General features: G+C 40.7%; 1 protein-coding gene across 3 annotated transcripts in view; it reads right to left on the bottom strand.

The window, feature by feature from the left end:
• Positions 1-343: 343 nt before the first annotated feature.
• LUC7L3 (LUC7 like 3 pre-mRNA splicing factor) overlaps positions 344-12,015 on the bottom strand; it is a 29,463-nt gene continuing 17,791 nt past the window's right edge. Inside the window, exons 6-11 of one of the 3 annotated variants that reach the window (XM_075845551.1) lie at positions 7,760-7,864; positions 7,338-7,499; positions 6,352-6,647; positions 4,943-5,094; positions 2,100-2,290; positions 344-845 (exon numbers count right to left, since the gene is read on the bottom strand). In XM_075845551.1, coding sequence (XP_075701666.1) covers positions 2,133-2,290; positions 4,943-5,094; positions 6,352-6,647; positions 7,338-7,499; positions 7,760-7,864 — 873 coding nt within the window. In that variant the 3' untranslated portion in view covers positions 344-845; positions 2,100-2,132. Of the gene's footprint in view, positions 2,291-4,942; positions 5,098-6,351; positions 6,648-7,337; positions 7,500-7,759; positions 7,865-12,015 lie in introns of all 3 variants that reach the window. The other 2 variants (XM_075845549.1, XM_075845550.1) reach the window with 2 other exon arrangements.

Raw genomic sequence — 12,015 nt, 5'->3', positions numbered from 1 at the left:
TCCATCAATCTCGCATGGCCCGACACATGGAAGGCAGCGCCTCATCTCTGGACCCCACCACTTCACTCCAAGACTCGGCGTGACAGTATCAGTTGTGCCCGAAGTGAAGCGCCAGTTGTGATCTCCGACTAGACGAGGGGAGACACTACTACATGTTGGGTGATACAGTCCAGAGTATCAAGCACGGGTCCCAATACTTTACGGTCAGGGAAGCTGTATACCTGCAGCGTACAGCAGCGTCTCTCCACGTTCATTGTCGGGTGTAGCGGGAAGTCGCAACCGCTACACAATTATTTTTTTAAACAAAATAAAAAAATGAACCTTCAAAACACACCAGAAAATCAACAGTAACAAGTTTATTTGAAAAAGCAAGCCAGGTAACAACAAAGCAACACGTTTACATCAGAGATCAGAGGAGGCTTTTATTTTCTATTCTATTACTACTTGTAAAAAAAAAAAAAAAAAAAGTTCAAACATTATTATGGTTTTTTTTTTTAAAGTCCGAAAAAAAAAAAAAAAATGCTTTTGTTTAACCCATTATGCAGGCGGGAGTTTACTATGTGCCTGCAGATAAATAGTTTACAGTGTCCTGATCATCTCCAGGACGAACAGCTCAAAACATTTGGATGAAAAAAAAAAACTCTAGAGAATTACTTCAGTTCTTTAAGAACCATCTCATTTTTTTTATGTGGGGGTTTTTTTGTTTGTTTTTTTTTTTTTTTTCCTTTTTTTTATTTAAATTCTCAATACAGGTTTCGGTCACCTCATATAAAGTAGATCTTCGTTTAAGACATCTTGGGAGGGAGGAGAGTAGGGCAGTCTTAGTCTTCAGCGTGCGGTCCCATCTGGTAAAATTTGCAGAGAAATAAATTGAAAAAAATTAATTGGCAATAAAAAAATTCTAAATATTTATAAAAAAAAAAAAAAATTTAATGCAAGCCATCTATCTGGGTCTATTGTTGTCCCCCAAACCCTAGCACCTCCATGCAAAAACTCTAGAACAGAAAAAGGGATTCGTCTATAGAGAACTACTTTTTCGAATCCCCGTTTTTTTTTTTGTTTTCCGTCAACGCCAATTTACTGTACTACGATGGCACAGAGCGTAACCTTCTCCTACTTGGTAGGAAAAATGTAAAGACGTACCTCGGTAAAAGCTCGCACTGAATGTAGCGAGCAAAGATTTGCATTTTTTAAAATCTTTTCTAGAATTTTGTATTAATGACATCGCTGATTCCCTAGACACAGTCCAAGAAAAACGTCCAAACTGTTAAATCTGTCATTAAACAACAACAACTAACATGTAGAAAAACAAAAAAATCTAAATAAAAAACACATGTTGTGGCTTCGCTTGCTAGACAAAGAATAAAAAATAAAAAATACACAAAAATAAAAAAAAATATCTCTATGTTAAGCTTATGCTAGCACGTAACATCATTCAAAACATGGATTTTGGTAGAGAAAGTTGTACCTGTCGAGAGTACCTGATTAGTAGGACTGAATCCTTGATTTTTAATTTGGCATTTTCAGGGGCCCGCTTGTGAGGTTTGGCCGAGGTGAATTTATTCATAAACCCTACACTTCATCAATCCAATGCTACAAGGCTCTCGAGTTACAGAACAGACCGCATTAGTGTGCAAGGCAGGAAGGCAAATCACTCCAAACATCGTTCACATTGAAACATCTAACCAGTTGTTTTTTTTTAACTCTATCGCCACTTAGAATTTTCTTATAAAATGAAAATAAAATGATTGCGCCTCTTAAAGTGAACTGCCAATGAATTAACGAAAAAGAAAAAAAAATAGATCATTATACATTAGCGGCGTAGGTTATTATGACAAGTAACAAGCAGGTTTCACAAGACATCTCTGACCGGAACACGTTGTAAATGGCGCGTGTCTCAGGAGGGCGCGTGGTGGCGGCAGCAGGGGGGAGGAGAGAAGACTGGATGGGCGGGGTCACTACAAATACAGAGAATGGAATACCTCGACATATCCTGCAGGGCATCTTCTAGCGCGCTCTTCATCCGTGCATACTTACGCTGCACCGTTACATTCTAGCAAAACACAAGAGCTATAGAAAGTGAGGCACTAAACACTTACCTCAGACTGATCAGAGGACAAATCAGATCAGTTTTAATTGGACTGAGTGTCACCTTCAGATTTTACGCCCTCGTTGGCCCCGTTCACCGAGGTCGGGGTGGACAATTCCTTAGAGTCGGATTTGCGAGATTCGCTCTGTCCGTCCCGACTGCTGGACTTGCTGCTTTTCCTGTCGTCAGAGGTTCTCTTTTCTGGGGGGGGAGTAACGATCGTTCCATTAGAACCTGTATACAATACTTAACCCTTTCCTATCACTGATCTGTATATACGAGACAGGAAAGGGTCTTGAAATATGGCGGGAGCCATAGCATTTTACCCCTCAGACGTGACCACCTGCATCTGAGGGGTTTTTATTGCCCCTTTCACTTCGGAGACTGTCAGCCGCTGCCGTGCTGCGAGATGGCGGGAGCCGGCGTAGTCCAATAGCAGCCGGGAGCCTTGTGAACGCTCCCAGCCCTGCTATAGGAAGATCGCTGGAGTCCTGCCTGTGCCCGGTCTCAATAGCAATGCAATGATTTTGCCATAGACTGCAATATTGTGATATTGACGTCTACGACATAAGTGATCTAATGATTGCAGGTTCAAGCCCCCTAGAGGGCTAAATTAAAGTTAAAAAAATAAAAATAATTAGCTCACCCCCTTTCCCTAGATCACATAAAAAAAGAAACAGTAATATAAACATATTAGATATCCGCGCATCCGAAAATGCCCGGTGAACGCCGCAGCGGGAAAAAAAAAAAAAGGTCAAAGTGACGGAATTAGTTTGTTTTTTTTGTCACGTGAACATTTTTTTATGAAAAACATCAAAATTCCCCAACATTGTATTAATAAAACCTGCATCTTGCCCCCGTACACAAAGACAATGTGGGGATGAAAAACAGATTTAGTTTCTTTCTAAAGTTTTATTTAAAAAAAAAAAGTTACTAAAAACAATATAAATTTGGTATCGCGGTGATCGCACTGAGCGCAGAATGAAAGGCAGCTCATCATTTTCACCGTACAGTGAACTGCGCATGAGAAAATGGTGGAACTGCGGTTATTTTTTAATTCCACCAGATTCAGATTTTTTTTCCCCCCAGATTCCCAGCACATCGCACGTAATACTAAATAGTGGCATTAGAAAGTACAGCTTGTCCCGTGAAAACCAAAATGTGTCTGGTCCTTAGAGGGTTAAAGGGCTTTTCCTGGCTATTAGGTAAATAATGATCTGCTTTTCTTTTAACCCGTGGCGACATTTGTCGTAACTCTACATCGCGGTCGGCTGCAATTTGACATGAAGCCACGACAAGCTAAAAGGTGGCGTCAGTCGCAGGCGTCCGCTGTAACGGCCGGGGTCTGGCTACGATTCCAGCAGATTCACCCCTTAAAGAGGCTCTGTCACCAGATTTTGCAACCCCTATCTGCTATTGCAGCAGATCGGCGCTGCAATGTAGATTACAGTAACGTTTTTATTTTTAAAAAACGAGCATTTTTGGCCAAGTTATGACCATTTTCGTATTTATGCAAATGAGGCTTGCAAAAGTCCAAGTGGGCGTGTTTAAAGTAAAAGTACAACTGGGCGTGTATTATGTGCGTACATCGGGGCGTGTTTACTACTATTACTAGCTGGGCGTTGTGTATAGAAGTATCATCCACTTCTCTTCAGAACGCCCAGCTTGTGACAGTGCAGATCTGTGACGTCACTCACAGGTCCTGCATCGTGACGGCCACATCGGCACCAGAGGCTACAGTTGATTCTGCAGCAGCAGGTAAGTATCTACATCGACTTACCTGCAAACGCCGATGCTGCTGCAGAATCATCTGTAGCCTCTGGTGCCGATGTGTCCTCGCTCGTCTGACATGATGCAGGACCTGGGGAAGGGACGTCACAGTGCTGCACTGCCAGAAGCTGGGCGTTGTGAAGAGAAGTGGATGAAACTTCTATACACAACGCCCAGCTAGTAAAAGTAGTAAACACGCCCCGATGTACGCACATAATACACGCACACTTGGACTTTTACTTTTCAACACGCCCAGTTGTACTTTAGAAAGCCTCATTTGCATAAATACGAAAATGGTCATAACTTGGCCAAAAATGCTCGTTTTTTAAAAATAAAAACGTTACTGTAATCTACATTGCAGCGCCGATCTGCTGCAATAGCAGATAGGGGTTGCAAAATCTGGTGACAGGGCCTCTTTAAATGCCGTGGTCAATAACAACCGAGCCATCAAAGGGGTTAGAACATTATTCAAAGAAAAGTGAGAGCAGAGACATATGGGAAATGTTCATTATTAACTATTTGTGGTAGAACGGAAGATTTTGTAAATGAATAGTTTCTCTACATAATCGGTTTGGTGGATTATATTCCTAGATCGCAGCACGAGGCGGCCGCGGTGACTGCACGAGACGAGAGGCGGCCGCGGTGACTGCACGAGACGAGAGGCGGCCGCGGTGACTGCACGAGACGAGAGGCGGCCGCGGTGACTGCACGAGACGAGAGGCGGCCGCGGTGACTGCACGAGACGAGAGGCGGCCGCGGTGACTGCACGAGACGAGAGGCGGCCGCGGTGACTGCACGAGACGAGAGGCGGCCGCGGTGACTGCACGAGAGGTGGCCGCTCAGCGCTGCTATTTAGAAGCTCAATCTAATAAGTCACATAGAAAAGAAAAATATTTAGCCAAACCCTGCGCTGTAATGGCTTCCCTGTATAATTGGAGGCCCGCTTTTTTGAAGTACAAAGCTCCGTGGAGTCACATGATGTATCACACGATCCCTCTTAGCCGGTCGATCACGCCGGAGCCAATCTAGTAAACTAGGAGAACGTATGAAGTGAGGAACAAGTCCGACATTTAGAGGACAAACCTTTTTCCTTCGATCTCCTCTCTCTGTCTCGGCTTCTGCTTCTGTGTTTGTAAGATTTGCGTTCTCTGCTTTTTGATCGCCGCTTGTCTCTGCTGCGGGATCGGTGCTTCCTGTCTGTTCTGTTGTGACTGTGGCTTCGCTGGTGTTCTCGGCTTCTAAAAGGACAGATGTATCAAGAATCCAGAAAGGCTAATGAAGCATCTACCACGCGCCAAGAAAATACAAAAGCAGCTTAAAGGGAAGGGGTAACGAAAAAAAAAATGTTTTATGTTATTGCTTTTAGTACGTCATTAAAATAATTTTTATTTGTGTTGTACTTTTTTCTCTTTTACTTCTCTATGGGGGCTGCCATTTTATTTTCATCTCTGTATGTGTCGATTAACGACACATACAGAGATGGTATACGGCACACACATCCCCATAGAGAATGCGAACGGGAGCCGTTCCATTCACTATGGTGTACGCAGTCTGTGTGGGAACGGTGCATGCGCCGCTCCCACACAGTCCAAAAGGAAGGTCTTCGGCAGAGCGACATCCGGCGCCATTTTCATGTGGACCGGAAGACACGGCCGGAGAGTAAGATGACGACTTCCGGACATATGTTCAGATGCAAGAACAGGGAGTGGAGGCAGCAAGTAAGTTATGTTAGTGTTATACTGTGTGATTACCACTGTATCTAATCCTTCTACACTGCATTCGCTCCAAAAAATGGCGGCACAATGCGTAGGAGGTTTGAACATTCAACCCCCTCCTTTCTCCTGGCACTAGCCAGGATAAACTAGGGGGGATTGTTTGAGGATACTAGAGCGAGTGTGTCTTCTCCAATTTTGCAGCACAAAGCAATGAGGTTGCTTTACCACATGCCAATGCTGCAATTTTGAGAATTGCTCCCTCTAGTGACCAGCACATGGAAATGTTATAAATTAGAATCTAATTAATAATATTTCCTGACATGTGAAATTTTTAAAAAAAATTAGAACAATGTGTAATCATTTATATACTAACAGTTTAACAAAGAATAAATATATATTTTTCTAGCGAAACATTCCCTTTAAAACCTGTTTACACGGGCCAATGATTGGGCAAACGAGCATTCATGTCATCCTACCCGATCACTTCCTTGTATAAACATGGCAACCATCAGACAAATGAGCAAACTCGTTCAATCGACTGTTTGCATCGTTGCTGGCAGCAGATCTCACTGTGTAAACAAGGACGCGCTGCCGTCATGATGAGAATGATCGTAGTAGCGAGTGCTCGCCCCCACATAACTGATCATCGCTCCTTGTGGAAGGAGAAAACGAGCGCCGATCAACCAAGGAGCATTCGTTTTTAGGGCCCTTATCAGCCAGAAAAAAAGGACCCTAAGAAAATCAATGTCTAGCCAGATTTACCATGCAGTGACGTACCTGCTTCTCCTCCTCTCCCGGCTCCGCGACCTCTTGTGGTCACGTGACCGGCTATTTTTCCTTTCTGACGCTCTGCTGGAGTTGCGGCTGCGGGAGCGGCTTCTTTTGCGCTTATCCTTGTCACGGCTTCTGTCTTTTTCGCGCTCTTCCTCCTCTCTGCGTCGTTTCTTTTCTTTTTCTTCTCGGTCACGTTCCTTGTCCTTGTCTTTTTCTTTGTCTTTTTCCCGGTCTTTGTCTTCTTTCTCCTTCAACCTTTCGTCCCGTTCGGGCTCGTCTGTCTTTTTCCTTAGTTTTTCCTAACACAAAAATTATAAAATATTCGATTTTTTTCAAGACACTCACAATCAAAAACATCAAGTACAACACACAACGCCTCACTGATCTCAAGATCGCTGCTAGAGGCTGAAAACCTGTCTGACCGAGCCCTGCCCAAAAAATGTCACTCCTGATGAAATAATCTTACTGGGGGCAAACAGCTTGTACTTCCACCTTACCCAAAAGTGGGGGTCCCCACTAAGAAGTGGCAGCCGATGTATCTATAAACATATGAATATGACTGGCTTAGAAGTGCTGTACTAGATTGTACTACAGGTTATTCAGCTTGAAAGGACAGGAGGGGGTTAATATTTAACATGTAATCTTTAGGGCTCATACCGTGATAAACCTGGATAACAAGCTACAGGTTAGAGTTGATCTTCCCTTACGGCGGCTCTATATTTAGTAGCGTTGTAAGATCACAGCTGCATCGCTTCTACAAGGTTCGAGAGCAATAAAATGTTGTCCGACTCCTAATATAATGCGACCCATCACTGCACAATGTGACTGCAGCTTCCACTGCCACCTACTGGCCACACTGCGCATAACCACTAAATCTAAGTTTCCTTAAAATCCTGCACCCTCTCAATGCCCAGTCACCAGGTCCTCACCCTCTCAATGCCCGGTTACCAGGTCCTCACCCTCTCAATGCCCAGTCACCAGATCCTCACCTTTAACTCCTCCACTGTGTTCTTGATTTTGGCGTAGCCCATGTGCTGTTTGCCCATAAGATGGTCGTCCACTCTGGACTGAGCGTCTCCAACAATTAGGAAGGCACCGCAGACTTCACACACCTCCATCTGCTTCTCCTGAGCTGCAAAGCTCTCGATGGTCTGCAAGAAAAAATAGCAAACATGTCTCTTTAGCAGAGTAGAGAGTGAGAGATAGACTGGCACTGGTTCTGTCTGTCCACCTTTATCAGTAAGGTTAGGGGGCTTCATCGTGACCAGACTGAGGGCCTGTTCACATCAGCGTTGGCTTTTGGTTCCGGGGTTCCGTTGGGTGAACCTCGCAACGGAAAGTCAAACTGGAACCACGGCCTCCGTTACCATGGATATGACAACACACCTCATTATACCGCGGCATCACTCACCGAGGTCGTAGACTTGAGAAGTTCTCGCTCTTCCTTCAACTGTTCAACAAGTTTCATCATTCCCTGAGCCTCTTCTACTTTCCCTTCTGAGCCCAGCTCCTCGATCTGTAAGGAAAGGTTTAATGGTAAATAACAGCTCATTATACGAGAGCTGTAACGCACTATATATAATCTATGCAGGGATGAGAGATATTATACGAGAGCTGTAACGCACTATATATAATCTATGCAGGGATGAGAAATATTATACGAGAGCTGTAACGCACTATATATAATCTATGCAGGGATGAGAAATATTATACGAGAGATGTAAAGCACTATATATAATCTATGCAGGGATGAGAAATATTATACGAGAGCTGTTACGCACTATATATAATCTATGCAGGGATGAGAAATATTATACGAGAGCTGTAACGCACTATATATAATCTATGCAGGGATGAGAAATATTATACGAGAGCTGTAACGTACTATATATAATCTATACAGGGATGAGAAATATTATACGAGAGCTGTAACGCACTATATATAATCTATGCAGGGATGAGAAATATTATACGAGAGCTGTAACGTACTATATATAATCTATACAGGGATGAGAAATATTATACGAGAGCTGTAACGCACTATATATAATCTATGCAGGGATGAGAAATATTATACGAGAGATGTAACGCACTATATATAATCTATGCAGGGATGAGAAATATTATACGAGAGCTGTAACGCACTATATATAATCTATGCAGGGATGAGAAATATTATACGAGAGATGTAAAGCACTATATATAATCTATGCAGGGATGAGAAATATTATACGAGAGCTGTTACGCACTATATATAATCTATGCAGGGATGAGAAATATTATACGAGAGCTGTAACGCACTATATATAATCTATGCAGGGATGAGAAATATTATACGAGAGATGTAAAGCACTATATATAATCTATACAGGGATGAGAAATATTATACGAGAGCTGTAACGCACTATATATAATCTATACAGGGATGAGAAATATTATACGAGAGCTGTAACGCACTATATATAATCTATACAGGGATGAGAAATATTACACGAGAGCTGTAACGCACTATATATAATCTATACAGGGATGAGAAATATTATACGAGAGCTGTAACGCACTATATATAATCTATACAGGGATGAGAAATATTATACGAGAGCTGTAACGCACTATATATAATCTATACAGGGATGAGAAATATTACACGAGAGCTGTAACGCACTATATATAATCTATACAGGGATGAGAAATATTATACGAGAGCTGTAACGCACTATATATAATCTATACAGGGATGAGAAATATTATACGAGAGCTGTAACGCACTATATATAATCTATACAGGGATGAGAAACATACGAGAGCTGTAACGCACTATATATAATCTATACAGGGATGAGAAACATACGAGAGCTGTAACGCACTATATATAATCTATGCAGGGATGAGAAATATTATACGAGAGCTGTAACGTACTATATATAATCTATGCAGGGATGAGAAATATTATACGAGAGCTGTAACGCACTATCTATAATCTATACAGGGATGAGAAATATTATACGAGAGCTGTAACGCACTATATATAATCTATACAGGGATGAGAAATATTATACGAGAGCTGTAACGCACTATATATAATCTATACAGGGATGAGAAACATACGAGAGCTGTAACGCACTATATATAATCTATACAGGGATGAGAAACATACGAGAGCTGTAACGCACTATATATAATCTATGCAGGGATGAGAAATATTATACGAGAGCTGTAACGTACTATATATAATCTATGCAGGGATGAGAAATATTATACGAGAGCTGTAACGCACTATATATAATCTATGCAGGGATGAGAAATATTATACGAGAGCTGTAACGCACTATATATAATCTATACAGGGATGAGAAATATTATACGAGAGCTGTAACGCACTATATATAATCTATGCAGGGATGAGAAATATTATACGAGAGCTGTAACGCACTATATATAATCTATACAGGGATGAGAAATATTATACGAGAGATGTAACGCACTATATATAATCTATGCAGGGATGAGAAATATTATACGAGGGCTGTAACGCACTATATATAATCTATGCAGGGATGAGAAATATTATACGAGCGCTGTAACGCACTATATATAATCTATGCAGGGATGAGAAATATTATACGAGAGCTGTAACGCACTATATATAATCTATACAGGGATGAGAAATATTATACGAGAGCTGTAACGCACTATATATAATCTATGCAGGGATGAGAAATATTATACGAGAGCTGTAACGCACTATATATAATCTATGCAGGGATGAGAAATATTATACGAGAGATGTAACGCACTATATATAATCTATGCAGGGATGAGAAATATTATACGAGAGCTGTAACGCACCATATATAATCTATGCAGGGACGAGAAATATTATACGAGGGCTGTAACGCACCATATATAATCTATGCAGGGATGAGAAATATTATACGAGAGCTGTAACGCACTATATATAATCTATACAGGGATGAGAAATATTATACGAGAGCTGTAACGCACCATATATAATCTATACAGGGATGAGAAATATTATACGAGAGCTGTAACGCACCATATATAATCTATACAGGGATGAGAAATATTATACGAGAGCTGTAACGCACTATATATAATCTATACAGGGATGAGAAATATTATACGAGAGCTGTAACGCACTATATATAATCTATGCAGGGATGAGAAATATTATACGAGAGCTGTAACGCACTATATATAATCTATGCAGGGATGAGAAATATTATACCAGAGCTGTAACGCACTATATATAATCTATGCAGGGATGAGAAATATTATACGAGGGCTGTAACGCACTATATATAATCTATACAGGGATGAGAAATATTATACCAGAGCTGTAACGCACTATATATAATCTATGCAGGGATGAGAAATATTATACGAGGGCTGTAACGCACTATATATAATCTATGCAGGGATGAGAAATATTATACGAGAGCTGTAACGCACTATATATAATCTATACAGGGATGAGAAATATTATACGAGGGCTGTAACGCACTATATATAATCTATGCAGGGATGAGAAATATTATACGAGAGCTGTAACGCACTATATATAATCTATACAGGGATGAGAAATATTATACGAGAGCTGTAACGCACTATATATAATCTATGCAGGGATGAGAAATATTATACGAGAGCTGTAACGCACTATATATAATCTATGCAGGGATGAGAAATATTATACGAGAGCTGTAACGCACTATATATAATCTATGCAGGGATGAGAAATATTATACGAGAGCTGTAACGCACCATATATAATCTATGCAGGGATGAGAAATATTATACGAGAGCTGTAACGCACCATATATAATCTATGCAGGGATGAGAAATATTATACGAGAGCTGAAACGCACCATATATAATCTATACAGGGATGAGAAATATTATACGAGAGCTGTAACGCACTATATATAATCTATGCAGGGACGAGAAATATTATACGAGAGCTGTAACGCACTATATATAATCTATACAGGGATGAGAAATATTATACGAGAGCTGTAACGCACTATATATAATCTATGCAGGGATGAGAAATATTATACGAGAGCTGTAACGCACCATATATAATCTATACAGGGATGAGAAATATTATACGAGAGCTGTAACGCACCATATATAATCTATGCAGGGATGAGAAATATTATACGAGAGCTGTAACGCACTATATATAATCTATGCAGGGATGAGAAATATTATACGAGAGCTGTAACGCACTATATATAATCTATACAGGGATGAGAAATATTATACGAGAGATGTAACGCACTATATATAATCTATACAGGGATGAGAAATATTATACGAGAGCTGTAACGCACTATATATAATCTATGCAGGGACGAGAAATATTATACGAGAGCTGTAACGCACTATATATAATCTATGCAGGGACGAGAAATATTATACGAGAGCTGTAACGCACTATATATAATCTATGCAGGGACGAGAAATATTATACGAGAGCTGTAACGCACTATATATAATCTATGCAGGGACGAGAAATATTATACGAGAGCTGTAACGTACTATATATAATCTATACAGGGATGAGAAATATTATACGAGAGCTGTAACGCACTATATATAATCTATACAGGGATGAGAAATATTATACGAGAGCTGTAACGC

Source organism: Rhinoderma darwinii, chromosome 13, assembly GCF_050947455.1.
Source record: "Rhinoderma darwinii isolate aRhiDar2 chromosome 13, aRhiDar2.hap1, whole genome shotgun sequence".
In the NCBI taxonomy this organism is placed as follows: Eukaryota; Metazoa; Chordata; class Amphibia; order Anura; family Rhinodermatidae; genus Rhinoderma; species Rhinoderma darwinii.
This window is presented reverse-complemented; position numbering and strand designations above follow the sequence as displayed.